Source organism: Aspergillus nidulans, chromosome VII (genome assembly GCF_000011425.1).
Source record: "Aspergillus nidulans FGSC A4 chromosome VII".
NCBI classification, from domain to species: domain Eukaryota; kingdom Fungi; phylum Ascomycota; class Eurotiomycetes; order Eurotiales; family Aspergillaceae; genus Aspergillus; species Aspergillus nidulans.
The window spans coordinates 1023801-1049052 of NC_066263.1; the positions used below are offsets into that span (position 1 = coordinate 1023801).

Sequence of the window (25252 nt, forward strand, 5' to 3'; positions counted from 1 at the left end):
ACTTGGCCTCCCGCGTCACAATGGAGCCAAACATCATGTCCAGCCATCTGATACACTGCTAGGGTAGCAGAATGACGGTGCTCAAGTCCAAAAGTACTCTACTGTTGTTGCCTCCTGGCCCGTGGCACAGAGCTGCTGTATTAGTCTAGGATATGGAAGAAGAATGGTGTTCGCTGAATAACCCCAGTGGCTGTTCACTACAGCAAAGGATAACTACAAGCTGCAGGCGCAGTTTTTCTTTCATGCTCAGAGACTTCCTTAGCAGCATGTTCACTACCAGTACTCCTGCTTGTGATGATCACCTGCAGCATCTGAGCCACAGCAACGGCACTAATTGCTGTCGCAACAACGCTTTTGTGAGGGATACACTCCTGCCCTGGGGACAATTCAATATCCCCGAGAAAATCGGCACTGCACCATTCTTCAGTTCTTTCCCCGACTTCGAGGGATTCATTAGTCTCAAGGATGATCTCAATCGTTGGGCTGATGAGAGAGAGCTCATACCAGCTCATACCACGCCTTCCCCCTCTGGACCATTTCCTCAGAGTTGGTGTAGCGAGCTCTTACGTGCTGAATTCCCTGCAACATTTTGATACCAGGGAACAAGTCCTGCACTTATGTCACTTGAAGAAAAATATCCTGGCTCACATTGCGCGTGCCTTCGCCCGGATGAAGGAATCGCTGCCTGGTCCAACGTTTCATGACCGCCTTCTCAATAATCATACTGCTTCCCCTTGGCAGCGACGTATATATGCATATATTTTTGGCTCGCTGGAACCCATAGGTGATCAGCGAGGTGCCTTGCTAGTCCGTCTATTTCCGGCCGAGAGCCGGGACGATATTGAGTGGCCGACTCAATGATCGTCCTTGCGTCCCAGACCCTATGAGGAAAGTGTATACTTACCGCTCCTAGAGATGACTTCGGGTTCTGAATGGAAAAACCTCCCTGCTCGTCAATGACGATAAGGAGCAGCCCGTCTGTGTTAGAGCGACAATGAAATTCATAGCAGATATTATACTCGCATATTCTTCTTCAAAAATTCGAGATTTTCCTTGTGCCTTTGGCTTTCGAAGGTCGATGATATGGTCAATTTCGGAGCCACAAGCCGTGAGCCTGTTGACGAACTTGGTGGTCGGCTTTGGCGTCCCATTACGGGGTTGGAAGATTTCTGACCATTCTGTTGAGGATATCATACTCGTGTTTCTGGTCCTCGGCATAAGTGGAATTAGGGCAAGGCCAAACTGGAGTTCAAATGTGACAATACCAGGGAAAGCCTCAGCCGCTTTAAATATCGGCTTTAATGCCACGATGAAGATCCCAACGTCTCTATCAAAGCATGTCTCTGCAGTTCCTCGTATTCCAATCTACTCTTTGTATCCGCGGTGGCCGGGATTCTTGGGCCTTTGCCTGAAGGAATATCCACATTTTGTAACTTGTTTACTGGCTTCTTTTGTGATGATATTCCCCAGGCGTCCTCAAGTGTAGCTTGTATTTTGGCTAGTGAGGAAGTTCTGCTCTTTGCCTTTTGACCAGGCTTTGCCGCCTTCTGGGTCATGGTCCGATAATACTTGCGGCTCTTTGTCTCGGTACTAGATTGCACGGTTTCGGACTTAGTAACACTCTCCAACTCGCCGATAGCGCGCTCTTCAAGTATTGTACTGTAGTCCCAAGGGCCGACAAGGTCAAGCAGGCGGGGTTTGAGTTGTTTCAGCATGATGACGACTGTACTTATGATTCAAATTTATAGCCGTGTATCCTGCTTCTCCTTGGGAACGTCATTCTTTAAAGAGCTTGGGGCATTTGAGCCACAGACGCTTATGGGCTTAGCAACGTGTGACCCTATACGCAGAGAAACGCAGTTAGCTCGCTGGCAAGAGGATATTCGAGATCATGAGAAACGATGGGAACATCTACTATTCAGGGAAATAGGGCTTGGAAGGATGGTGAGGGTATAGACAGGTGAAGAGAGATTGAGTAGAGAAAGAATCGTAAAAGGAAGATACCCCAGACTCTGGTCACCATGGCAATGTCACAGAACACAATGAATTTCCAACCTGCAATTGTCCAGCTCGGACAGTGTATCCAGTTCTGAATAAATGGAAGACTGATTGTAGAGTGAAGGCATCCAAACAAACATGAAAATTCCGCAACCTTTCGATAGTCAAGAGATCAGAAAGAAAGACCACGCGATACAGAGCTGAGCATTCACCCGGTAGCAAGCGAGTCACCTTCGCCATGGCCGACCTGATATCGACATTCATGGTTCACTCGCTGGCCACTGCCCAATGGGAAAGTGAGGTTCTTATAGCAGGGTCAATTCAGTGACGCTTGAGGACGTCCGGCTCTAAGTTAAATCATTTTAGAATGAATATCTATTAAGCTCTAAGCGTTAAAAATGTATCGTAGCTGAATAGCGAGACAAACACCCCGTCTATAGTATCCCCAGGGTATCATGAAGTCCAAAAACTCCAAACCATGCCAAGTATCTTCACAACAGAAACGAATAGAGACACGGCAGACCATTGATAATGTACAGTCTCCCGGGCTTGGATCTGCAACCGCGGGAGATTCTAGTTCGCCGTTATATGCTCCGGTGGACGCTGAATTGGTAAGGTACGCTCAACCTACCAAACACTAAGTCGATATCGGCCACTTGGCCATGCAGAGCTCCGTTTGGTTAAAAAGGGGTGGGTGCCGTATTTTCGCAAGAATTCATTCGGCGTCCTTGACCTCGCGTTTAACCTGTACAACCCATTTCATCTGGCTTTCGGTTTCCTTCAAAGACGCAAGTGTAGCGTTGAACTTCGCCTCGCCTTGCCGGGTTTGTTTTATTAAGTCTCGCACCTCTTCGTCATGCGCTCGCTTGTAGGCCTCGTACTCCTTAAATAGAGCGTCAAAGTTGGCGCGTCCGCGTTCAATCTCTTGATCTTTCTGAGCCATGATGGCGTCCAACTGACTTAATTGTGAATTTGTTTGATTGTGCGCTTCCCTCAATGCAATGAATTCGTCTCGTATATTTTTCAGCCTCCGTTGTTGGTCCGCCCGTTCGCGCTGCCCTGATTTCACGAGCACATCGTACTGAGTTTGGGCATGATGAGCGATTTCTTGAAGTTCAGCACATTTTTGATGGAAACCGTCCTGCGCTTCATCCATCAATTGGCGGAATCTGGCTTTCTCGTCATCCGCTTGCTGCCGCCTGTCCCGTTCGCCCTTCAGCTCAGCGCGCAGTTCCTCAATCTTTTTTTCTTTCCGCGAGAGTGAATGTAGGTTCATTTCGTTCGAGTGTTCAAGGTTCCGGAGACGATCGGTCATGTTTTGTACTTGAGTTTTGAAGGCTTCGTTCATCCGCTGCGTTTCCTCTGCGCGAGACCGGTAAACGCTGCATTCGCGAGTCAACCGCGCGATATCCTCTTGTAAATTGTGTATGACACGACCGGACTTGCCCGTAGCTGCGTGACCAACGGCGGAGGACCATTCTGCTCCAGTTGCATCGCCGTTCATGGGGTTTGCTGACGCATTACTGATGTAGCTCGGAGGCGGACTTGTGCTATCTGTCATAAGGAAACAAACCAGTCAGTCTAATGCGATATTCGAAATGCAAATGAAAAAGAATAGATTACACTAACCCATTATGGTCTCTGCGGCCTCCGTGCCTTTTTGTCGCTCGGGAGGGTCGACCTCAAACAACCCATTGTGCTGTGCCATGTTCAGCTCTGCATCGACATGGGGCAAACTGATACGAGGAGCTCGGAACGAATTCGGTGTAGCTGATACATGGGGAGTGGAGTTAGCATTCTCAGTCTCTGGTTTAGATGACTTCTTGGGCCGACCAAATCGAACTATGCTCGGCATGTTGGGAAATAAGATGTAGATTATGGGATTGGCCTTGGAGTAGTGTGATGGGATGCAAAATGAGAGACGATAAATTGGCGAACAGGCGCTTTCCTGGGGATGACAATGGCACCTCTAGCGGTCGCGCTCCAGGAAATGCGGCAGGTTCGACATGAAAAGTTCGCCGGTATGGATGCAAGAAAAATAGGCAACATGGGATGCAGCGTTGCGAAAATCAGGGAGACTTAATCCATACCGTAATAAGACGAGAGCTTGACAAAAAGAAAGAGAAGACCTGCGGTAAGAGTATTTGTTTTGTCTTAGCTGCTGCTGAGATGATGTTAGGTATTAGCATCGCGCTTACGATACATTGGTCAATCTCGCCGAGACATCCTGTTGCGGTGGGCAGGACAGGGCACAGGAAGAAAGCCGAACAGGATTACTCACTTAAATTAATGAATCTTTAGCAAGTAGGGATTAAGGCTGTCCAAATTCTAGGCAATCATCAATCTATACTGAAACAATAAGTAATGGTGGTTGCTGGTAAAGGTGAAGGAGGGTTCAGGAGAAAAAGAAATAGGAATAGCCAGAAGTGCGGTCATATTAAGCTGTAGCACAAATCTGAATAATCTGTAATTGCATATAGTCCAATTATACCAGACAGCCTATAATAATTAAGTGTCTGGGGCCGCTGTTAGGCGGGCGCTAAAGGCTGTATGGGTTTGGGTCCAAGGTCTGGGAACCAGTCCCAAACTTCTACCCTAACAAGTCTAGTTCTCAATACAAAGCTTCCCACGCGTCCTGATGTTTTGGCCCTTCAATGAGTAATACTCAATTTCATTTCCTTGATAAAACTGAATACTAACGAGGATAACACGCGACCTTGATCCGCTCCTTGCTTTTGACCAACATGCTTAAGCAGATAATTACCTAGCGAAAAGCAAAAGGTGCGAAACAAGCAAGCAAAATGAATAGAATGACTGCCAGCCATAAGCACATGACCCCTGAAAAGCAGTATGACAATTGTTTTTCGTCAACGATTGAACCCAGAGACTGGCCGCAACTCCGTATAGATAGCGCCCAGCTTTGATATATACACAAGCACAGTACCGAATGCTTTCCCACCTCCTTAACTGGCCGACGTCTTTGAAATGACTGGACTGATATGGGATATAGAAACAGGGTCTGTGTTTGTTATCCCTGATCTTAAGCGGCAAAATAAACGACAGCAGCCATGGCTGCCAGGATCATCTCTGCAGAAATGTATCGGAAGGTAACGCCGTCGTTGGATGTTTTGTGTGCTGTGCTTTTACCCGACGTCATGTTGACCCGGGCAGACGAACTATTCAGAGTAGGAATATAGCCATTGTTACCTTTCTGGACACTAGTTCTCGCACCGCCGAGCGGAGAGGAAACAGGTGTGTGTTTGGAAGCTGATGGTTGTGGCTTTTTCCCAGATTGGTCAACGAGAGTCACAAGGCCAGAGTAGTTAATGCTGCCATCCTGTTCAATCTGCAAGGCATAGTCTGAGCCGGGGGCGAGGGACTCGTCGGGAACCCATGTGAAGGAGCCTCCCTGTGCGTCATGCGTGAGGACTTTGAGAGTTCTAAGGTTGCCGGCGGGCCCTTGTCGCAGTGTAATCGTGACAGGCTGAGATGTGTTAGCAGAGTCCATGGAAGGCGGTATTGCGATTATACAGTATCCGAATCACCCTTCCAATAAACAGTGGCTGGCTTTCCGGTATGAATGGTCGTTGGCCACTTTGTGAATGATACTGCTGCGAAACTGACCTGGGCTAAACACGCCCAGGTTGCGAGAAGAGGCCTGAGGGGATGCATTTCGAAGCACCGTGGCTGAAATGAATAAGGGAGTAAATGATGTAGAGCAGCAAAGTGAATTTATGAGAGAAAAAGTAAGAGTGTAGCTGATGATGGAATGTGCTGAAGGGCGAGTGTAGAGGAGAAAGGGAGAAGCTGTGCTTCAGGTACGCTATCAACGAAATTGAGGCAGGTTGTTTCCCCCACGCTGGCAGGAACGATGTCCACTTGATAGTGTTAATTGGGGAAGAGCTGGATGTGGCCGATGATTCCTCGTCAGCCGTTCCTTATCTCGCTGTTGTGGGCGCGAGCTAGATTATAGTTTGCGTTGAGTGTTGAGAGCAGCGAGAAGAATGAAAGGTATCTACAAGGTGTATCCGAGTCTTATTTACGTTTGGGAGAAACAGAAGGGAGTCTTCGAGATACACAGCATTCTTGTCAACAAACCTAAGCAATGGATGGTATGGACTTAAGGAATGCCCAAAAATTGTGGCCACAATACAGGCAATACATTCCATAACTGAGGGAATTTAATTCTTTCGTTTCACATCCATGGATTGTGATTCCGTCAATTTCTCACAGACTAAAAACACACTGGCTCTTCGCTGTGGGTTTGGGAATACTGCCGAATGCGGAAGTGACATCGGCCTCACCATGTTTGAGAGACACCAACGGGGTTCCGGCCATTTCCGGCTCCTCTTGCCTCTGGATTTGTCAGTTGAGCCCTTGCTCCTTCCGCCGTAAAACTTACCACCCTCTAACCTCGTCCATACCACGACTTCCAGTGTTGCTCCTTGACGCAGCCATGCACTCCTTTGGCCAGGCCATATCGCTGAGATTATCATTTTATACCTACTTACAAATGATATAATCCGCTTTGAGAAGTCACTCGTTGCACCTACACTCGTTTATCTATACCTCTTGCGTCTTCACTTACTCCGTACGATACACACATTAACTCCATCTCGAACCCTTTTCTTTCAACACCGTATGACATTGGTACATTTTAATATGCGCGAAGAAACTTCACCAGCCTCACCGACGGCTGGAGAAGCCTCATCCCGGATGATGGTTGGAGCAGAGCGAGCACGTTCAGCAACCACGTCAACAAACGGATCGCAGCCGCGTTACTATCGTTCTTTGGATACTGGAGTGCATCCGGACCCAGACGGGGAGTTAGAGCCGCACATATCCATTGCCAATCCACTGATTGCCCAAGAATCCGTGGAAATGACCCGACTCGAGGCGCTGCATACCCTAGACGCATGTCGCCATGTAATTGCGACTCTAGAGCTAACGAGATTACGCAAATCCCGCATTGGACTCTACAATTGGATGGCATTTTGGGATCGATTATACCACCGCTCATTTGCTGCGGTGCTGTCGTCTCGGGTCATGGACGCTTTATACAACGTCGATAGTTTGTTTCGCGCTATTGCCTCTCATCTCCATGAACTCACACAGAAGACAGAGCTCGCCATAACCAGAGCTTCGTCGGAGAAGGAGATCATCCATGTCCTTCAGAGAATGGAGGAGGAGGTTGATATACAACGAAGACGAAGGCGACGCAAAGCCCGCCACATTCTTGAGAAAATGCGCGCCGAGATTGAAGCAATCCCGGTCAAAGTCAGTGACGACCTTTTTGACGACATGAAACGTGGTGTGTTTGCCCTAGATGTCTACTGCGACTATCACCCAGGGGACGATAGAGCAGAACGGGCTGAGCAAATGTGGTCTCAACATTTTATTAACCAGTCTGTTGGTCTGGTCGCGGTTTCTCCGTTTCTGTACCGCCAGTGGCGCGAATCCTCTGTTTCGAACAGAGGATCTCGGCCTTTGACAACGTATAGCTCGAATACTACTCAATGTCCAAGAATTTACGGATTTCGGACGATTGATGGAAACAGGGAGGATCACAGTCGGTCACTCCGGCCTGCTTCCGCATGAGAGAGTGTGTAGCGTGGTACTGAAGCATCAAGGTGGCATTGTGTTTGTGATCTTTGTTACATTAGCTAGAATTGTTTACCTGTCAAGGTGAGATTGGCGGAGATATTGGGTAGCTAGAATGTTATTCGAACAATCGTTTATTGGCACTGGCTGGGAAAAGCTCTGGTATTATTTAGCTAAGAGAAATCAAACAGTGGAAAAGAGAACACCATGTCATGAGAAATCCCACAAACTCCGCAGAAGACTACCTGGGGCCGAATCCACGCCGCCATCCTCTTCCAACATACGATCAGTAAATATCCGCTTTGGTATTTGATACTCCACAACAGGAATCTTCTTCAGCGGCTTCTCCCCCGTACCCAATTCCGCCTGCAACATACCTTGATAGGTATAATCTAAGAAATCCTCCAGATTGTAACTATGCTTCGTGAACTGCTCAGATATGATCCGCGCGATAGAAGCTACGTTCGGATGATAATGAGATTGCAAGCTCTCAATCTCCCACAAGCTACTTTCGATCGCGCCGGTCTGATCTGGGTCAGACTCCTCGGGGTCAAAAGGGTCATCCATGCCTTCTGCTTCCAGCTCGGCCTGGAACTCTTTGTCTCGAATAACGCGGTGAAGCATGAATGTACAAGTGGGGTGATTTTTAAAGAGGTTATAGATAAAAGGGACAATGGCAACGACGGCCGCTGGTGGTGCATTGAGCGCTAGTCTGGAAAGCCGCTTGATGAAACTGGCGACAAGCGTTGCAGGAAGATGGGTAGACGCAAGGAAGGTATTTAGGAGGCGGAAGAAGCGAGAACGGTGTTTGGAATGGAGGAGGTCGGCGTCGAGGAGGGAGTAGAGCTTTGGGTAGAATTGCGGGTAGTCAAGGTTTTTCTCCTGGATGAGGTAGAAGAGGCCGGATAGGGCGAGCAGTGAGGTAGCGCCGCCGACGTTATAAGAGTCTGTGAGGAAGTCCATCAGGTATTCTGGGCGGTTGAACCAGGGCTCGATGTGGTGAACCATGATGCGAAGAAGGGTTTTGCGGAGCGGTTGGGAGAGATCGTTGCGGAGGATGGAGAGCCAGGCATCTTGTGCACGCTTTTTGTATGAATTTACGGAGACGAGCTTCTTGTTTTTATTGCTCACTTTGCTGTAGAAGTTTGAGAATTTGTGCTCGGGGCCCGGGACGGTGTCGCAGGTTGAGAGAATTGTAACGAGGGTTTCCAGAATCTCGGTGCTGCGAGGAGTTGACGCGTATTCACTATTGGAGGTGTTAGCACATCGGAGTATGAGGTGTTAAATTATGTGAGTGGACGTACCCAACTTGCATGAATGTATAGTATGTCACGTCCTCGTATGGTTTCAAGAACTTCTCGAGAAACTCAGACCGCAAAGCCTGCCCATCTTTCGCCTCTACTACGGCTTCAAAGATGTTGCGGAAGAGTCCTGATGTCCACGCTTGAGTATCGTCACCTGGTATATGCGTAGCACGTTCGTTGAGGAGGCGCATGGCTAAGGTTAGGGCAGTTATCTGCTGAGGTTAGCCCTGAGTTTGGCGTACTTTACAAAATGCGCAACTTACCTGAGACGAGGCATCACTTTCACGCATGAATGACTCCAGCAACCGCTGGTATTCCCGGCAGCGCTCTTTCAGCCAGGCCACGACGATTTTCTCATTCTCTGGGGCGCGCTCCCCTACTGTCAAATTTCCACCGGCGATTAATCTGCTGAAAACTCGACACAGCGACACAGCGACTGCTAGGTTCGGTTTCACACTTGTTCCATCTTCGCTGAGCATAGATAGAAGCGTTGCAATATTGTTGTAATTTTTTCTGGACTCAGATATCTGGTCTTCCAGTTGCTGGATCTTGGCCATTGACTCTGCGCTCGCATTTTCCGCAACGGCTCGACGTTTGGAGGACGGAACACCGCTTTCTTTGGAGCCCTTTCGCTTCTTGGAGGCAATTGAGTTATCGATAATTGCAGGCATCCTGGCTGATAGCGCGAATTGCCGTTTCCGACTCGAGAAAGGACAAAAAAAATGCTCTTGCTGGTGAATTCCTTATCTCGATTCTTACCATTTTTCGGGCACTTCCTCGGTAGAGGTTTTTCCGGCAACCACACCATTACCGTATTGGGACTAGCGGCCTTCCCACAAGCCGCCATCCCGACTTCAGTTCTCCTCAATTCCGTTCATCCATCACATCCTGTAAAGGTCTGACTATCGCTACAATGGCTTCGCGTCTTGCTAAGAGCGCCATTGGTATGTTGCCAACAGTTTATTGGCGTCTCTTTCAGTACATGATAACAGCTGCTAACTCTAACAGGCGTCACCCGGCTGCGCCCGACCCTCGCCTCGCGCAACGTTGCTGCCGTCACCCTCTCCGCAACCCGTGCTGCTTCCAACGTGCCCACCGAAGACCCCAAGCAGAAGGCTCAGTCCATCCTTGACTCTCTTCCGGGCAACTCTCTGGTCTCCAAGACTGCCATCCTTTCCGCCACCGCCGGTCTCTCCATCGCCGCCATCAGCAATGAGCTTTATGTGATGAACGAGGAAACCGTTGCAGCCTTCTGTTTGCTCAGTGTTTTCACCGCTGTTGCCAAATACGGTGGTCCTGCATACAAGGAATGGGCTGAGGCTCAGGTCCAGAAGCACAAGGACATCCTCAACGCTGCCCGTGCCGACCACACCAACGCTGTTAAGCAGCGCATGGAGAATGTCAAGGAGCTGTCTGGTGTTGTTGACCTCACCAAGCAGCTCTTTGAGGTTTCCAAGGTATTTAAACAGCAACAGCTCTCTTGAGCGGTCCCTGCTCGAGGTGAAAGCGTGGGGAGATTACAGCTAACATTTGATAAAGGAAACCGCCAAGCTCGAGGCCCAGGCCTACGAGCTCGAGCAGCGCACCGCTCTTGCTGCCGAGGCCAAGCAGGTTCTTGACTCGTGGGTCCGCTACGAGGGCCAGGTCAAGCAGCGCCAGCAGCGTGAGCTTGCTGAGACCGTCATTGGCAAGATCCAAAAGGAGCTCCAGAACCCCAAGACCCTCCAGCAGATCCTCAACCAGAGCGTTGCTGACGTTGAACGTAAGTTACAACCCCGATAGAACGCTCACCTGAGTCCAGCTGACATCTTTTGACCCAGGCATCATGTCCTCCAAGGCTCAGTAAATGGAGTTTGCTTGGTAGCCCTGCTATCGACTCATGTACAAATTAAGACCTGTTTCTGTGCTATTTAGACATCAATACCATGTTGGTTCCAAAACTAGGTGTGAGAGGCTACAGTTAAAGACGCCTGTGGCTTCCCATTATCCTTGACGTAAATTCTACAAAATAAAAGAAAAAAAAAAAAAAAAGACCCTTAGGTCGTTGTTCTTTATTACGGTCGCTGAAAAAAAGTCCTGCCAGCCCTTTTCTCTCTACGGGTTTCTATTTGTCGACCTTGGATTGAAACCAACTCTTTTACATCTGCGTGCGGCTCAACGGTTCTCTGCTGCATATTAACTCTTTAGCGCTTCCCAAACGGGCCTTGTTTCAGTACCATTTACCACTTCCACCGTGATGCACTCTATCCTTGGATACTTTCTGACCGCAAGAACAGAGGCAAAAAGGTTCTCGAAAACCGTTCGTCGACAGGAAACTGCTACAATCTGATAGTATTGAGAATTGTATGCGGTTGCAACCTCCAGCCTCAAAACTCATATGGGGGGGAGGGGGGACTCGGCTACTGGGCGGCTAATCCGTCCTGAACCATGGGCAGGGTAGGAGAGAAACAAAGGGAATCACGACCTCAGGTTTAATACTATTAATATTCATCAATCGCAATACCTAAATGCCGTCACTGGCTTGGAGCTGACAGGCACAGCCTCCGACGGAGCGATCGTCCGCCTACTAAACTACCACTGCAACGGTAATGTGCCCAGACATCAAAGAGGCTGGGGATTCTATAATAACACTCGTTCCCTAGGCTTTGCTCGTGCTCATTTTCCGGGTTCCATTTTTCCTTCAAGCTTCAGTATTCACCTCGTTCAACCCCTCATTTGCAGCTCGACTTCCGAGCATCCGTCGCAACGGACAACCCCACGCGATCGACCTCACAGACACAATGCCGCTGCGCGACATCCTCCATAAGAAAGACCGGTTGAATAATACCAGCGACCAATATGCGACTGACACACTAGATGCTGCGAATTCGGTGCCTGAGATAAGGTTCATTCGCTCTGACACCACTACTCAAGAAATCATCATTCCACCCAACCACGACGTCGACCATGAAGATCGTCTAGCCTCGCCGCGGCCTTCCTCTTCCTCCTCCCACCGAAGAACGTTGAACCCATTCCATCGCTCTAGAACGCCGCCCGATCCGCAAGACCCAGGGTCGCCAAGGGAGCGCCGGTTTTCTGGTTTCCTGCGGCGAGGCTCCTCTTCGTCTTCCGTCAATTTGCCGCCGGACCTTCCGCAGATAGCAGCCGATGCTGGTGATGAGCAAGAGCGCGAAGCACAATGGGAAAAAAGAGCGACTGTCCTTGCGCAGCAGAGCCCACGGTACGGGTCTCCGAGCCATTCGCCAGCTCCTTCCATGGGGCTTGGTTCGGAGAATGTACGACCTCGGTCTAGAAGTTCCAGTCACAGCCGAATTAATGACCCTCAAGGAGACGTAAGCAAAGCACGAGCTCACGATATCGAGCTACCCTTCTAACGGGAATCTAGGTCAATATCCTAGAGGCGATCCGACTTCATGAAGCTGGGGGTAGGCCACCATCAACCGCCATTGAAATTTGGCAATTTGTAAATCCTCGCTTACAATTATCTTCTTGCAGAGTTGGAGCAGTCAACAAGCATGTTTGCACAGTTAGCGGACACAACCGGTGCGAACAATGCCCTAAGTCAGGTGCTCTATGGTCTTGCTCTAAGGTAAGCTGGTGTTTTTGAGACTACAGACCCTATAGGTAGATTGCTCTCTAATTGTATGCCGCGTAGACATGGCTGGGGTTGCAGACCAGACCCAGAAAAAGCGGTCGTGTACCTCTCAGCCGCGGCGTCCAATTCGGCTTCCATTGAAGCCCAAGCCCTCGAGGCAGGGCTCAAGAAAGGCGGCGCCGCTAAAGGCGAGCTTGTCCTAGCGATCTTTGAATTAGGAAACTGCTTTCGCAACGGCTGGGGTGTGAAGAAAGATCCGGCAGCCGCGCGACAGTACTTCGAGACGGCTGCTAACCTGGGCGACACGGATGCCATGAACGAAGTTGCTTGGTGCTACCTGGAAGGATTCGGAGGTAAAAAGGACAAAGTAAGTGGCTGGCTGAGTGGTCTTCTTGACCCATTGTCGCAATTCTCTAGTGCTCTTGGGCATCGATGTCTGGCTCTCGCTTCACTATTCTGGCACCGCTGAACGTGCACATTGACTTACTGACGTAGCTAACCCTATATCTTCCTAGTTTATGGCTGCGAAATACTACCGACTGGCTGAGAGTAAAGGAAACAAGATCGTGGGAAATTCTTGGTACGTCGAGACACGTCTCCGGTTTGTCATCTTCACATATCCTGCGAAGCCCCAAACATATGCAACGGCTCGGAGATCTGCGTTTTCTGTGACATGGTGACCAGTGTGCTGCATCATAGATGACTGCTTCAGCAATGTCTGGGGATGGCGGTTGCAGTTCAGTTGATAGGCCCTCGTGGCATCTTCGGCAGCTGCGCCATGCATTCCGGCGTCACCCACTCTACCAACCACAACACCTTACTCACAAACCCCTTTTCGCCAGTCTCAAGACAATCATTCGGAGGCTGGACTTAGACTAACACGATCCTGACTCTCTAGGATTTGGAAAGACAAATACGACCCCAAGTAAATCCGCCCATCTCCAACCTCTCTCCAAAACCGGCACTCGTCATCTAGGCGCCCCAGCACAGCCCTATCATGCCCCACAGCCCTATCATGCTCCCGGCTCTCGTACAGATGGGTGAAAGTGTTTTGGGTCTGCGGCTGAATATGCACCAAACCATCGCAACATCGCATCCGAAAGTAGTAGCTCCTGCTCAACCACCCAGGCTAGGCAACGGCTCGGAAATCAAACCAGATCAGACCAAATGACCCTCGCTCAAATCCTGGACTGCGCCCCCCCTCCGCTGCCCGCAACACACCAACCAATCTGGTTCCATCCTCGACGACAGACTGAAACTCTAATTTAGCAGTTTGTCTTCTTCTTCCTGGTCCGAATCTACCCAATCCCCTCACCGGAGCGCAACCCTCATCCCACAATGGGGAAGGGGGAGATCCCCCGCCGTGGTTCATGGCCATTGCCTGAGACTTGAAGCCTCATCTCTGTCTTAAGAACTCAACCTCTTGGCTGGTCTAGGCCTTGGTGTTATTTTTGTTTCAGCTTTCAGCTCTAGAGTCATTTATCATGCCAGTTATCACTTCCTCCTTCCATTTACCAGTGGTACCGCGTTTTTGTTGTTTGATTAGCTGGACATGTAATGACTTCCTCCGGAGTCTCCGGGTCTATGATGAGTATAGAATGGGCAAGGGAAGACCTTGTCCACCGTGCTCGACTGTCTATCTGCAACTGTGCTTATAGTATAATTTTTTTTTCTACGGAGCATAACCTAGTAACTTCAGTCAAGCCTCTCCATGAGGCGTAAGAACTGTTCCTCGTAATCTCTTCGTTCATGTCATCCACAGTCCAGGTCGGAACAAGGACCAACAGGACAATGATCATAGCATACGCCATCTTCCAAAATACTTACGTGCAAGTAGTACTACCTGCTCGTCTATTCCACCACCACTTATGTATTATTTACCTAGCCGGCCTGAGGCTCCTTCCTCTCTCGTTTCGTAATCTCACCCCTCTACCTTAGCACAGCCCATGCTAGCTCTGTACTCCTCTTGTCTGTGAGGAACCAGAGTAACACACAAGAACTGCAAATCTCAAATCCCACCTCGTACTGCAGTGCAACTTGAGATCGATCTCTATGCCCACATCTATTATCCATCCGCACCTCCCTTCCTGAGGAACCATGAACAACCCAAGCAGCCCCCGAGACGGTACTCTCATTCAGATACCCGGTACGTGCGGGGGGCCGGGGTTTTCGTTATCCCTCGCTCTTCAGGCAGCAGCAGTTACAATGGTCACTACCCTTCGCTAGCCCATACCTACTTTACCCATACCTAACGTTTGTTCATTCTGTGATGGTCCCTACTTGCAAAGTATCTAGACTACCCACTCGTACTGTATTTGAACGGACCTATGGCGGAGTTTGTGGGCGGTGGCACGGTTCGCGGGCTCTATGGACGCATGGATGAATGACTCGCGAATTGCGACCTGAGTCGTGAGGTTTCTCTTGCATACCGTGCGTGCTTAATTGTCTTACACGGTACTCGTCTCCATATTACTGTACATTCCCACTAAGAGGTTTGGGCTTCTGTGAAACTTGCTTTTATGAGCGGGGCTGAGGAATGTTTGCCTTTTTGCGGACGTTCCCGGTAGTGAACTGGGAGCCCTCGGCAGAGCCCAGCCACGGCCGAGTCGGCTTTGGCGTTCGGTCTTGTGATGATTATTCTGCAGACTGATGCACTGCAGTATTGTGATTTCCTATTCACTGTATGTAGACTAGACATGGGGATGAGAAGAGGCCTGTGATAACCCACCTGCCGGTACTTTTATATCCGCACAGAATGAAGACTTGTTCGTTCACGCAAGTAGATCTTCAGCCGTTACATTTGTCACTACATACAATACAGGTTTAGGTCGAGAAAAACAGATGAAGCTGGTACACACGAGTAGGGGAAGAAAGACAAATGGTCGGAGTGTATCGCTTCAGAGAGTGGAAGGCTCGTCTGGTTCAAGTCTGGTCTGTTGGGATGGCGCGATCCAAACTAGAGCAGAGAAAAGCAGAGGCGAGCAGGCCGGATTGGTTTTCCGGTGCAGAAAAAAAAAGAAAAAGCAAAGCAAAGCAAAGGGTGACCCTGTCGGAGTATATAATGACAAACAAAGGAAAATGATGAAGATCAGAGAAGGAAGGTAGGGTAAAAATGAAAAGACCACCCAGTGTGGCAGCCCCGCTGTCCAGAAACAGGAAGAATAAAAAGTAAAGAAGTATCATCAGACATTAAAAGGACATTTCGGTTCATAAACATGTCAGTCGTTTCATCAGTTAATCGTAACACATTGCCGTCCCTCGCCCATTCGTCAGGTCCAACCCAAATGCAACAAAAGGTCAAAAAAGTAGGCGTCAAACATCAGAAGATCCCAAGAATATAAATCGCAGAAAATAGAAGGAAAAAATGTTTGTCTTCGTTCGGTTATGGTCCGAACAACGCTTTCGGAGATCCAGGGTAGTAGATGACATTGAGGACGCCGAGCCCTTAGCTCATATTGAACTACCCTGTGTAGAGTAACGCCGAACGAAGGATGGATAGAGTGTACAGAATGCAGAAGCACTTTGTCGGCCCGTGAGATCCGTTCCAAAGCATTATCGGGACGCTAATGAAACCATATGTACGCCGATAACCCGCAAAAAAAGTATCAAAACATCGCTAAATTGTCGCACGGTGATGAGAAAGCTAGTCGATAACATATATCCAGGCGAAGGAAAGTAAGTTGTTCTATGCATGTATATGGCTTAAGTGTGGCTATAGCTGGCCAACAGTCGTATATCGTTAGATTTGTCATTTGAAAAGGACGTAACAGTCGAGGGCTGAGAGGTCAAAGGATCAGATTGGTGTTTGGGAGGAACGAAGGCGGCAGAATGATAGCTGTCTCTGGATACGCTGAATGAAAACTCCTGGTCTACTCAGGCCTGGGGGGAAGCCTGAAGCTTATTCTCGGGCAGCAGGGGCGCCGTATTCCTGGACCATTCGCCGGAAGTCGCGAATCACCTTTTCAGGAACACGATCCCACAGAAGGGACCGGGAGTAGACATCAGAGGTAGCCTTGAGAGGCGTCCTGGCCTGCGCAGCATTGCCTCTCATTGCAGCCAATGCCTGCTGTAGATTAGAAGGCTGCTGTGACTTGTAGCCGGCGCCAGTTTCATCAAAAGTGGTGAGCGAATTATACTGCTCAGCGTTGAGAGCAAAAGCTTGCTCCTGTTCTTGCTCCTTGGTCGGCATCGCAAGAGTTTCATGAAGCTCGTCCAGGTTCGATGTCGGTGCTGACCCTGTCATCTGCGCCATCTCAGCACCAGTAATGGTTGTGGGAAGCAACCCAACGGACGAAGAAACAGGAGGCTGGTTCGACGACGATTGCGCAAGCTCTGGTGGTGACGAAGCCAGCACTGCCTTGAGAACATTTGCAGATTCTGCGCGGTATTCCTCAGAGAGACGCGGAAGAGAGCGAGCTGGGAGTGAAGCACTGTTGGAGGCGATGAAGGCACCAAAAAGCAGGCACATGTAGAAAGCATTCCAGCTGAATGGATACTCGTTTGCATGCTTTTCGGAGCCTTTCTCGTTCGTGGCGACAACCATAGCCTGCGAAGGCTGAGCGGCGGGGGCAACAGAGTCCGTGTCTAGAGATAGGCTGTTGACCATGGTAAAGTCTTCCCAAGGGCTGCTCTCCATGGTCAAATTCTCAAAGTCAGAAAACTCATTGGAAACGTTAGTTCTAACACGGCGCTCCATTTTCTCCACGGTCTCTTTGAGAATGTTGTTCTTCTTTCGAAGATCTGCCGTCTCAAGGGTATGGGCACGGATCAGTTCATCCTTGTCCATGTGCAGGCTGTTGATATACTCCGAAATCTTCTGCTGGGTAGCCATCCATTCTTCCTTCTCGCGAAGAAGTTCTGCCTCACGGAGTCTCATATTCTGTAGCTCCTCCTCCAGCTCATTGATGGCCTGCGTGAAATGCTTCTTTTCTTCTTCGAGTTTCTCGGTGTGAAGCTTCTTACGCTGGCGTGAATCCAGACTAGAAATCTCTTAGCATGTTAAAGGAAGAGAGTTGAGGGGGAAACCACTTACGCAGCCTGACGATTCCTCAGCAACCTTTTTTGTTGTTTCAACTCCTTTATCTCCTCCTCATTGGTGGACTGGGCGATAAGATGATCGATATTGCTCAAAGTCCTCTCGGCAGGGATCTCGAAGCGAGCGTTCTTCTTGCGGATGCCATCTCGGCGGACGCTAAGAGGAGAGCTATTCCGGTAGGTAGGGCTGTTCTTCGGTCGAGAACTAGGGTCAGGCATGTCCGTCGACGCCGGCATCCAGCCCTGACTTGACTGTGGTGACATGGCGACGGCACCCGCCGGCGCAAAGGCCATATGCTGGCGATAGGTCATGGATGGCATGCTGACGGTATTCACCGGTCCCACAGCGCCACCAGCAAAGGGGGCGACCGAAGTATTCTCCATGTCGGTGGGGTAGTTCTCATACATGGCGGAGGGTGTACATGAACCAGAGTCCTTGGAAATCGACCACTGTTGAGAGTGCACATACGGGAGCCCGTCCATCCTCATGAAAGGATTGGGAGCAGATTCAAAGAACGGATGGCCCACTTGCGAATTTTGACGGGACTGCGTGCTTGATAATGATTGGGAGATATCGGACCAGACAGAATCACGATGTTGAAAAGCGTCTGGGCCTTGTTCGTATGAATGCCTCCGGTGGTCGGCAGGCGATGTGAAGTCTGAGGAAGTGGTATCAAGAATCTTGTCGTCTAGCACGCTCATTTCGTCGTCTTCAGGATATGCTGATGGCTGTGTTTTCGTATCCAATGTGGAGGGGTGCTGGTGATAAAAGTCAAAGACTGGTTGGGAATATCTTGCCATGACTGGGCAAATGAGATGAAGCGACGAGAGGCGATGAAGATGAAGAGATCTTGAGGTGATACAAGAGGCGGTGTGGTGATGGCGCGGGGTGGGGGTACAAGAGTAGATGTCGAGAAACGGTGGAGTTGGAGATGAGGAGGAGGAACAGGAGTAGGAAGAAGGATGAGGAGAGGATAGATGAAGTTGCAGAGAATATGTTCAGAGTCTGATACCGCAGAGCGATGTCGAGAGGAGAGCAGGTGATGGAGTGGGAGGGGAAAGTGAATATAACTACCTTATTGCGTTCTGAAGAAGGCAGAGAGTTGTGTACCTGAATTCGCTCGCCAGGAAATTCAAATCAAATCAGAAAGTCAGAAAAATTAGAACAAGATAACATTCAATCAACTTCCAAGAGGAGCAAAGGCTAAAAGGTCAAATCAAAGGTAGAGCAGCCCACTGGGCAGCCTGAGAGACTCTGGATTGACCGATTCAGACATTCGGCGGTCAGCGCAAAGTCAAGAACGAGGCGACGATTTCTGAGGGCTCCCGAGCTTAACGGGCTCTGGCTATTGGATGCTTCGTTGGGCAGACGTGCAGCTGGGGGCAGTTTGGCATCAGGGCAGAATCGGATGAATAAGCATCAGACGAAAATCCCAAACAGAAGTCGCTGCCTTAGATAATATCATAATACTAGTCTAGTATGTACTGAGAACCGTGGACCCTTGCTGATCCATACAGAGTCCACTCCGGCTGTAAACAAAGCCGTAGCCTATCAAGCACGTCCCTCACGGTCGTCTGCAACACTTCCGCTCTCGCACGCACGGGCGGCCTTTTCTGACAATCCAGCAACGGGCATCCTTCCCCAACTCACAGCCCGACTCGGAGCCTCCATCACACACATCCCCGGATGATTGGTATTCCGCTCTCTCCCTGTCCTCAAACAGTCAATCCTTCCTGATGATCAAGTGTACCTGAACCTGCCCTATCTCGGCCGTTCGTGCGTTTCTGCGTGAGACTGAGGACCGAGGATGCTGCCCAAAGGGAAGCCCGTCTGTGCGTTCGGTCAGGGCGCATCATCCAACACCATCTCATGATCGTTTAGTTTTGCCTCTCTTTTCGTTTTACGGGTAATTTCCGATACCGAGCCAAAACGCCCAGCCTACGCTGTGCCAGAAGAGAGTCTCCTGTTTTGGATGAAAAGAGGGGCAGTGATCAGATGAACGACTGTATCGGCCGTCTTCGTTTTCAGCCTGGCAGAGCCAATCATTCCCGGTCTAGTGTGACCCTCCCGACGGCCCGTACAAGGTGGAAGCTGAGCGCTCGTCGCTGTGACTGGAGGAGAGACCGAGGGAAAGTACGGCGTCCTGACTGGCAACTGATATTGTGACCCAAGCATGTCATAGTTCCATCTTCGAAGGTGGTTGAAAACTTGTCCTCAAGGTCTGTGGTACACTTAGGGCCGGCCCGTAGGGATCCAGTGATCCATCAGTGACAGCCCCGTCGGGTTAGCGAGTTGTGACTTAGTGTACCAGAGCTGTATTGTAGTGACGGGCATTAAGTCGCATACCACGAGTACACTACTCGCACACTCGCCGTGCCCCGTGCTCGGCCAATATATTATGTAGGACTGCGGAAGCAAGGCAAATGCATAACCATTGCATAGAACCCGATTGATTTCGTCAGATCCGTTACCTTCTTACTACCAAATCAGTAGACGCTTGTAGTGCCCCTCTTTCCTATTGCACTTGTTCTCACGCCCACCCAAAAATGAGCTGCCCATCTGGGTTACGCGTCATCCAGAAAGAGTAAGGCATCAGTGCCCAGAGAAGTCTCATGCGGGGTGTCAGTCGAAACGTTGTCGGAGATCATTGAGGAGCATAGACCACAGTCCCACGATCGTCTGGTTATGGCTCAGATCCATACTTGGTACATCAGTAGGGCCATCTCGAGGTTGCTTGCACCATATGGCTGTCGTACAGGGAAAGAACGGACTTGCTGCTCGCAAAGCTTCAGTGGTGAGGCGAGGCCAATCGAAGGGTTCGTCCGGTGATGCGCATGAAGTCATGGACCGCATTCTTACCTGCCTGGTAAGCGGTCACGGGGCCGCCTCGCGAAATCTGCTCTACTCACTATACGGTTCCCACCCGACGCACTTACTCCCCCCGTTTCGCTCTGGATGTTTCAAAAAACACTACTAGAGACGCTTCGTTGTCAAGGCAGACTGAGATGAAGTCACAACATCAACCTCGGGCGGAGCTGAGAGAGCGCATAGCTCGGCTGATTGTACAGCTTCCTGTGCATCAGATAAGGTGAAACAGCGTCGACGGCCTCACTGGGTCACAGGCCCACCAGATATGCAGGAGGCACGATTCGCTCCCCTTCTCGAAGCATCATCGTCAAGCTACCTTCCTCTTCAAGGACTGCTCCCGCCCAAGGCACGCCGTTGTTGTGGTAGCTGCGGAGTACGAAACGTACTTCTGCTCTACAGCTGATTCCATCTCCACGGGTCATGGACTATGAGTCACACTCAGGGTGTTTCCGAAGCTGCGAATGCCGCGAGACGTCACCGCCTAATCCACATTCTCTTGACTGAGCGTCATTGTTGACGAAGTGGACGATACTCAAGGGCAGAGACCTCGCGCCTCCCGTAGAGGAAGTGGTCGAATCGTCTATGGGAGCAAACGGAAAGAAAGCGGCAAGACATCAAGCATGCCGTTTGGACGCCTTCATTACTCGAACCTCTGCCTTTCCTGAGCTTGGCATGCTCTTTGGCATATTATCACCCTTCACCTGATATCTACATATTCGGATATCGTGGAGCATCCCCGACTAACCCGTGGATCTAGCATTCGCGACTCATCAGAATAGTCTCCAATGAGAGCAGTTTTGCCCAGTTTTGACTAGGTTCATAATATGGCTCTATCCAAGCGGCTGGCTCAATGGGTCTCGGGAACCTGATTTCCCTTTGGAGAATGTGCTCCCGGACAGAGGTCACAAAAGTCAACGCGGCGTTCTCCTCCAGCCTTGGATTTGATTCTCTGACATTGGATGAGACTCTTCATCGAGAAGGCTCAGCCTACGGTGACGCCGCCAGACGCGCCATTCTGGCGGTGTACAAGCGCGGCTGACCCAATTGCAGGACAGAACGCATCATTCTGTGGAGAGTTTAAATCTCTTCACCGGGATCGGAATAATCGAAACATCTCCATGGATAGCATTGTTACCTCACTAATAATTGGGCCCAAACGGGTTGGTATTGTTTTCGGATGAGTCGGGATATAGACTCGACGAGACATCCTTACATTACACCACGATAGTTCATTGCCGAATGGAGAACCCGAAATAAGAAGAGCCTTACTTTTCGAGTATGTAATCTTCGAAGAATAATACTCATACAAGACAGAGATCAAAATTGAGAGAAAAAGGCCGTCGGACCGGATGACGACTGATCTTTGTCCTTAGTTCCATGAACCATGCCGATCCTCCTTGGACCGACTGCACAAACTAGTGCCCAACGTTGTTCCTAAACCTTAACAGTGATACAATAATATCTGTCATGTAATTGCCCTACAGCTTGTTCTGCAGTGGACATACCTCATGTGCGAGCGTTGTGCTTAGCCGAGCTTGCGCAAGAAATGCATGCAGCATCCAAGTTCAAAGTCCGCGCGATGCACCACTCTCCTGCGAGTTACATCCTATCCAGGCAGCGACAAAAGGGACCTCAATACACACGGGAGAAGACCGGTATGAGAATAAACAATGAAACTTGTGGCCTTGTGGCCGAGAACCAAGACTCGTAACCAAAGCCGGGCTCAGCCTCGACTTCAGTAGTAACCAGAATACCCCAAGCAGCGGTCAAGAATCGGAAATTGGACTTCTTGCCTCAGTTCTATAAACAATTCATGTGATATTTAGATGGGAAGTTTCACTGGAATTGGAAAATGTATCCATGTGGGCACTCTCCAGGAAGCCTTCGAGTCCATACCCTGTTCTACTCTATCTGCATTGGGTATAACCTCCTCTGTGTGTAGTTCATATCAACTTCCCAGCACTAGCAAAAGGGAAATAATCGAGAATGCAAACTCCCAGAATCAGTAAATGGATAACGGGATAAATGCCAAAGCCCGGTCATCCAAGTACCGACACCAACTGAAGGGCTATGATTAAACAAAGAAAACTCGCCAGATTAGGTCCTACCTCTGAGGTCAGAACAAGTAGTCTGCCAACCTGATCCTCCTTGGCGCGTTTCAAAGCAGAAACAAGGAGCATCGTAGCCAATCCAAACAGCAAGGCGAGAGGACCATTACAACAAATTGCCCCCACCAACACGTGGTTATCCTCTGTATAGATAGAGCAATGTGTAGAAGTACATACAGAGCAAGTCGTGGTGCCCGTGTGAGTCTTCAGTTCGCGCCATGCTAGCTCTCTCGAGCTTAGTATCAAGTCCAATAATATCGTTTTACCTTTAAGGACTAATTCACAGATCGCCCCAAGGATCAGAGGCAAGGGTGAAACGAAAGAGCAAAGCACTGTACCATGACCTAGATAGGTGGCCCGTAAGGTTACTCCACTGCTCCACAAGCCACCTGGACCAGTAGACTGCGCAGTGCGGACAGCCCAGGGCTCAGGTACAGGTACAGCAAAGCATGTCGTCGGTAACCTGCATTGCATGGCGTAGCCATAGCATGGCAATTGATGCAATGCATGAATGGATGCTATGTAAGTTAGTATGAGGGGATGTGGGTAATGATCCTAGTGCGAATCTTGGGGCGGACAGTTTCTACCTGATGTAGCCTGTTAGATGAAATGGGGACTTTTCATCCAGGTTGTGACTCATACTTGTGGGTAGGCTGGAGGGTGACGGATACCTGGGGATGCCCCGGGAAAGGCGACTGTGGGGGATTGTTATTTGGTAAGATAATGAACAAAGGGAACTGAAGGGAAGTGAAAACAACCAACTCCATTGATTTTCTAATCTCTTTGTAAAATAATAGTCTACAACTATGACCATATCACACCACATCAGCACTGTCTCAACTCCTCCCGAGCCGAAACCGCGAGACGATGATGTACAAATTCTGAATAAGATATCCGGGGTATCTTCCATGAAACAACAAACGAAAGGAAAGTCGACTTGTATCCAAGCTGATGGGATCATCCCTCTACCAATCCTTTCTGCAGTCCCTTCCGGGTGCCGACAAAGCGATCCGAGATTACAGACTGTCAGTTAGTGATTGAGTACAATCAAAGCCGGATGAAATCCTGCTGCTTCGAGACTTCACCGGTTTCCGTTCCTTCTATAAGTTCTCCCTCATCCGAGAGATAATCAGAGTCGACATCATCGGAGCCAATTTCGTCAAACTCTTCTTCCTCACTGGAAGCGTCTGATTCATCGTCACCTTCACCTTCTTTAGGACCAGCATTCTTCCGAATCTGTCCTGCACGGTCAACATGTGGCAGCCGGCAGTGCTTCTTCTTGCATACACCCGTGTTGGCGTAGTCAGGGCACTCGTGCACATGTCTCTCCTCACATGTCTCGCCCTTATCACAGTATCCCAGCGTCGCGAAAGCCCGGCACACTGGCGCACCAGGTGTGACTCGGACATGAGCATAGCGACACTCTGGGTTAGAACAACGACCTCGAAGGAAATGCACACAAGCAGGAGACCTATGAGGTGATGGTTCATGGGAGAGATCACAACTGTTACCTGCGCTACATTTGCCAGTCTGAAGGAAGTCCTTGCAGATAGCGACTTTGTTCGGATCGTGGATATAAGGACACGAAGGTCCCTTGTAGCAGGTACCTAGATGAAATGTCGGTTAGCATGACTCTTTGGACCTGCGATGGCGAACAGTTGACAAATGGAATCCGGAGGGCTTGAGGGAAGAATTGGTACCCGTCGTAGTGAATCTTTGGCAAAGCTCGTCCTTTTTCTTGACCGCCGAGGGCACTCTACAGTCAAATTAGTATTGTCCTACTCGAAGCGAATCAAAACGATCACCTTTTAGAGGTTACTGCACCCAGCCGATGAAGGTTGCCATTCTTGCTCCGGACGAACGTCACCCCAGCAACTTTCACCCTCTTGGGCGTGTTGTTTGCAGTGTTCGGATCATCTACTATCTGTAAGCCAGCTCTCTCTATTAGCGCGGAAAGAACAGGGGTCGCACTAGAAACTCTGATCAGCTTGCCACCACCGCGAGAAACACGGAATGGAATGTCGTTGAGAGTTATCTGATACTCTCCGTGAGATTCCCCAGCCGCAGAAACCTGGGGGTTAGAGCTCGAAGAAAATTGTCGGCCAGCGCCGTGAGCAAATTGCAGCACTTTTGCCTGCTCTATCTGCGCCTTCTTCTGCGCTTTCGCTTTACGCGTTTCTTCCAAAGCCTTCACCCTCTTCTGAGCTTCTTTATCATAAACCGCAGAGTTGATAAGCTGCATGTGTCGCGCGTGTTTTGTCACCCAGGCATTTGGTGTAGCCGAGCGACTGTTCTCGTCAGTATCTATCGCCATACCGTCCGGAGGAGTCGAGCTTTTGGAAGCGGGCGTCGCAGAGTTGTTAAGGATAAGGGTGCGGTGACGGTGAGGGGCAGCACCACGACCGCGCCCGTACGGTCGTCCGCGATAAGGAGCCCAACCAGGTCGTCCTCGATAGGAAGTATGTCGCGAGACATGGGAATTGGAGTGCATTTCATTATGGGCCGACTGAACGGGTGTATTTCCATTCTTGAATCTGTTGATCTGGCCTAAGAAAATTAGCTATCGAAACAGGGAGACGCATCCCACAAATCGCGTACCAGCAAGCTGACTGATCCTGGCCATTAAGTCCTGATCTTCGGACATTTTGACCGCAAGTCTGGGTTTCACAGTTAGCTGGGTGTAAATCCTTCGACCTTTTCCTTGCGCGGTGAGGAAGTTAAAGCTCCAATAACGTGGTGTTTC

At 49.7% G+C, this 25252-nt stretch overlaps 8 protein-coding genes and 1 pseudogene across 9 annotated transcripts, besides 2 other annotated features; 2 read left to right on the forward strand and 7 right to left on the reverse strand.

Annotated features, from left to right (window-relative positions):
* Positions 1-3652: part of a sequence feature (contig 1.24 227..43525(1)) that runs on past the window's edge.
* On the reverse strand, positions 198-1715 carry ANIA_01529 (annotated as a pseudogene). The gene has a single exon. A coding segment is annotated over exon 1 (1518 nt).
* ANIA_01531 (uncharacterized protein) lies at positions 2714-4083 on the reverse strand (the record flags this gene model as incomplete). The annotated part of the gene is made up of 2 exons (XM_654043.2): positions 3628-4083; positions 2714-3552 (listed from the first exon to the last, which is right to left on the reverse strand). Exons 1-2 carry the CDS (start codon positions 3851-3853, stop codon positions 2714-2716), a joined length of 1065 nt encoding a protein of 354 aa, XP_659135.1. The 5' UTR covers positions 3854-4083.
* Positions 3653-25252: part of a sequence feature (contig 1.25 1206..229102(1)) that runs on past the window's edge.
* Positions 5039-5960, reverse strand: ANIA_01532 (GPI anchored serine-threonine rich family protein; the record flags this gene model as incomplete). The annotated part of the gene is made up of 2 exons (XM_050612795.1): positions 5530-5960; positions 5039-5482 (listed from the first exon to the last, which is right to left on the reverse strand). Exons 1-2 carry the CDS (start codon positions 5668-5670, stop codon positions 5039-5041), a joined length of 585 nt encoding a protein of 194 aa, XP_050468673.1. The 5' UTR covers positions 5671-5960.
* ANIA_11305 (uncharacterized protein) lies at positions 6226-6646 on the reverse strand (the record flags this gene model as incomplete). The annotated part of the gene is made up of 3 exons (XM_050612796.1): positions 6226-6352; positions 6510-6547; positions 6587-6646. 3 exons carry the CDS (start codon positions 6644-6646, stop codon positions 6226-6228), a joined length of 225 nt encoding a protein of 74 aa, XP_050468674.1.
* Positions 7508-9603, reverse strand: noc4 (ribosome biosynthesis protein NOC4; the record flags this gene model as incomplete). Its single annotated transcript, XM_654045.2, has 4 exons — positions 9167-9603; positions 8904-9115; positions 7884-8845; positions 7508-7647 (listed from the first exon to the last, which is right to left on the reverse strand). The coding sequence occupies exons 1-4, from the start codon at positions 9572-9574 to the stop codon at positions 7508-7510; spliced, it is 1722 nt and encodes a 573-aa protein (XP_659137.2). The 5' UTR covers positions 9575-9603.
* Positions 9799-10908, forward strand: atp4 (F1F0 ATP synthase subunit 4). The gene is made up of 4 exons (XM_654046.2): positions 9799-9847; positions 9912-10360; positions 10443-10665; positions 10724-10908. The coding sequence occupies exons 1-4, from the start codon at positions 9817-9819 to the stop codon at positions 10747-10749; spliced, it is 729 nt and encodes a 242-aa protein (XP_659138.1). The 5' UTR covers positions 9799-9816; the 3' UTR covers positions 10750-10908.
* ANIA_01535 (tetratricopeptide repeat protein) lies at positions 11684-13542 on the forward strand (the record flags this gene model as incomplete). Its single annotated transcript, XM_654047.1, has 6 exons — positions 11684-12235; positions 12289-12328; positions 12399-12492; positions 12559-12865; positions 13014-13078; positions 13425-13542. The coding sequence occupies 6 exons, from the start codon at positions 11684-11686 to the stop codon at positions 13540-13542; spliced, it is 1176 nt and encodes a 391-aa protein (XP_659139.1).
* Positions 15895-18333, reverse strand: ANIA_01536 (putative bZIP transcription factor; the record flags this gene model as incomplete). The annotated part of the gene is made up of 2 exons (XM_654048.2): positions 15895-17477; positions 17531-18333. The coding sequence occupies 2 exons, from the start codon at positions 18331-18333 to the stop codon at positions 16397-16399; spliced, it is 1884 nt and encodes a 627-aa protein (XP_659140.1). The 3' UTR covers positions 15895-16396.
* Positions 23260-25153, reverse strand: ANIA_01537 (protein hzfA; the record flags this gene model as incomplete). Its single annotated transcript, XM_050612797.1, has 4 exons — positions 23260-24116; positions 24210-24265; positions 24315-25056; positions 25108-25153. The coding sequence occupies 4 exons, from the start codon at positions 25151-25153 to the stop codon at positions 23557-23559; spliced, it is 1404 nt and encodes a 467-aa protein (XP_050468675.1). The 3' UTR covers positions 23260-23556.

What these genes read in the sequence shown, in the direction of transcription:
- atp4 (XM_654046.2), top strand. Translation starts at nt 9,817, where the DNA reads ATGGCTTCGCGTCTTGCTAAGAGCGCCATTG. An exon ending in TCTTGCTAAGAGCGCCATTG is followed by an intron (nt 9,848 to 9,911) that starts GTATGTTGCCAA and finishes TAACTCTAACAG; the next exon opens with GCGTCACCCGGCTGCGCCCG. An exon ending in GAGCGTTGCTGACGTTGAAC is followed by an intron (nt 10,666 to 10,723) that starts GTAAGTTACAAC and finishes CTTTTGACCCAG; the next exon opens with GCATCATGTCCTCCAAGGCT.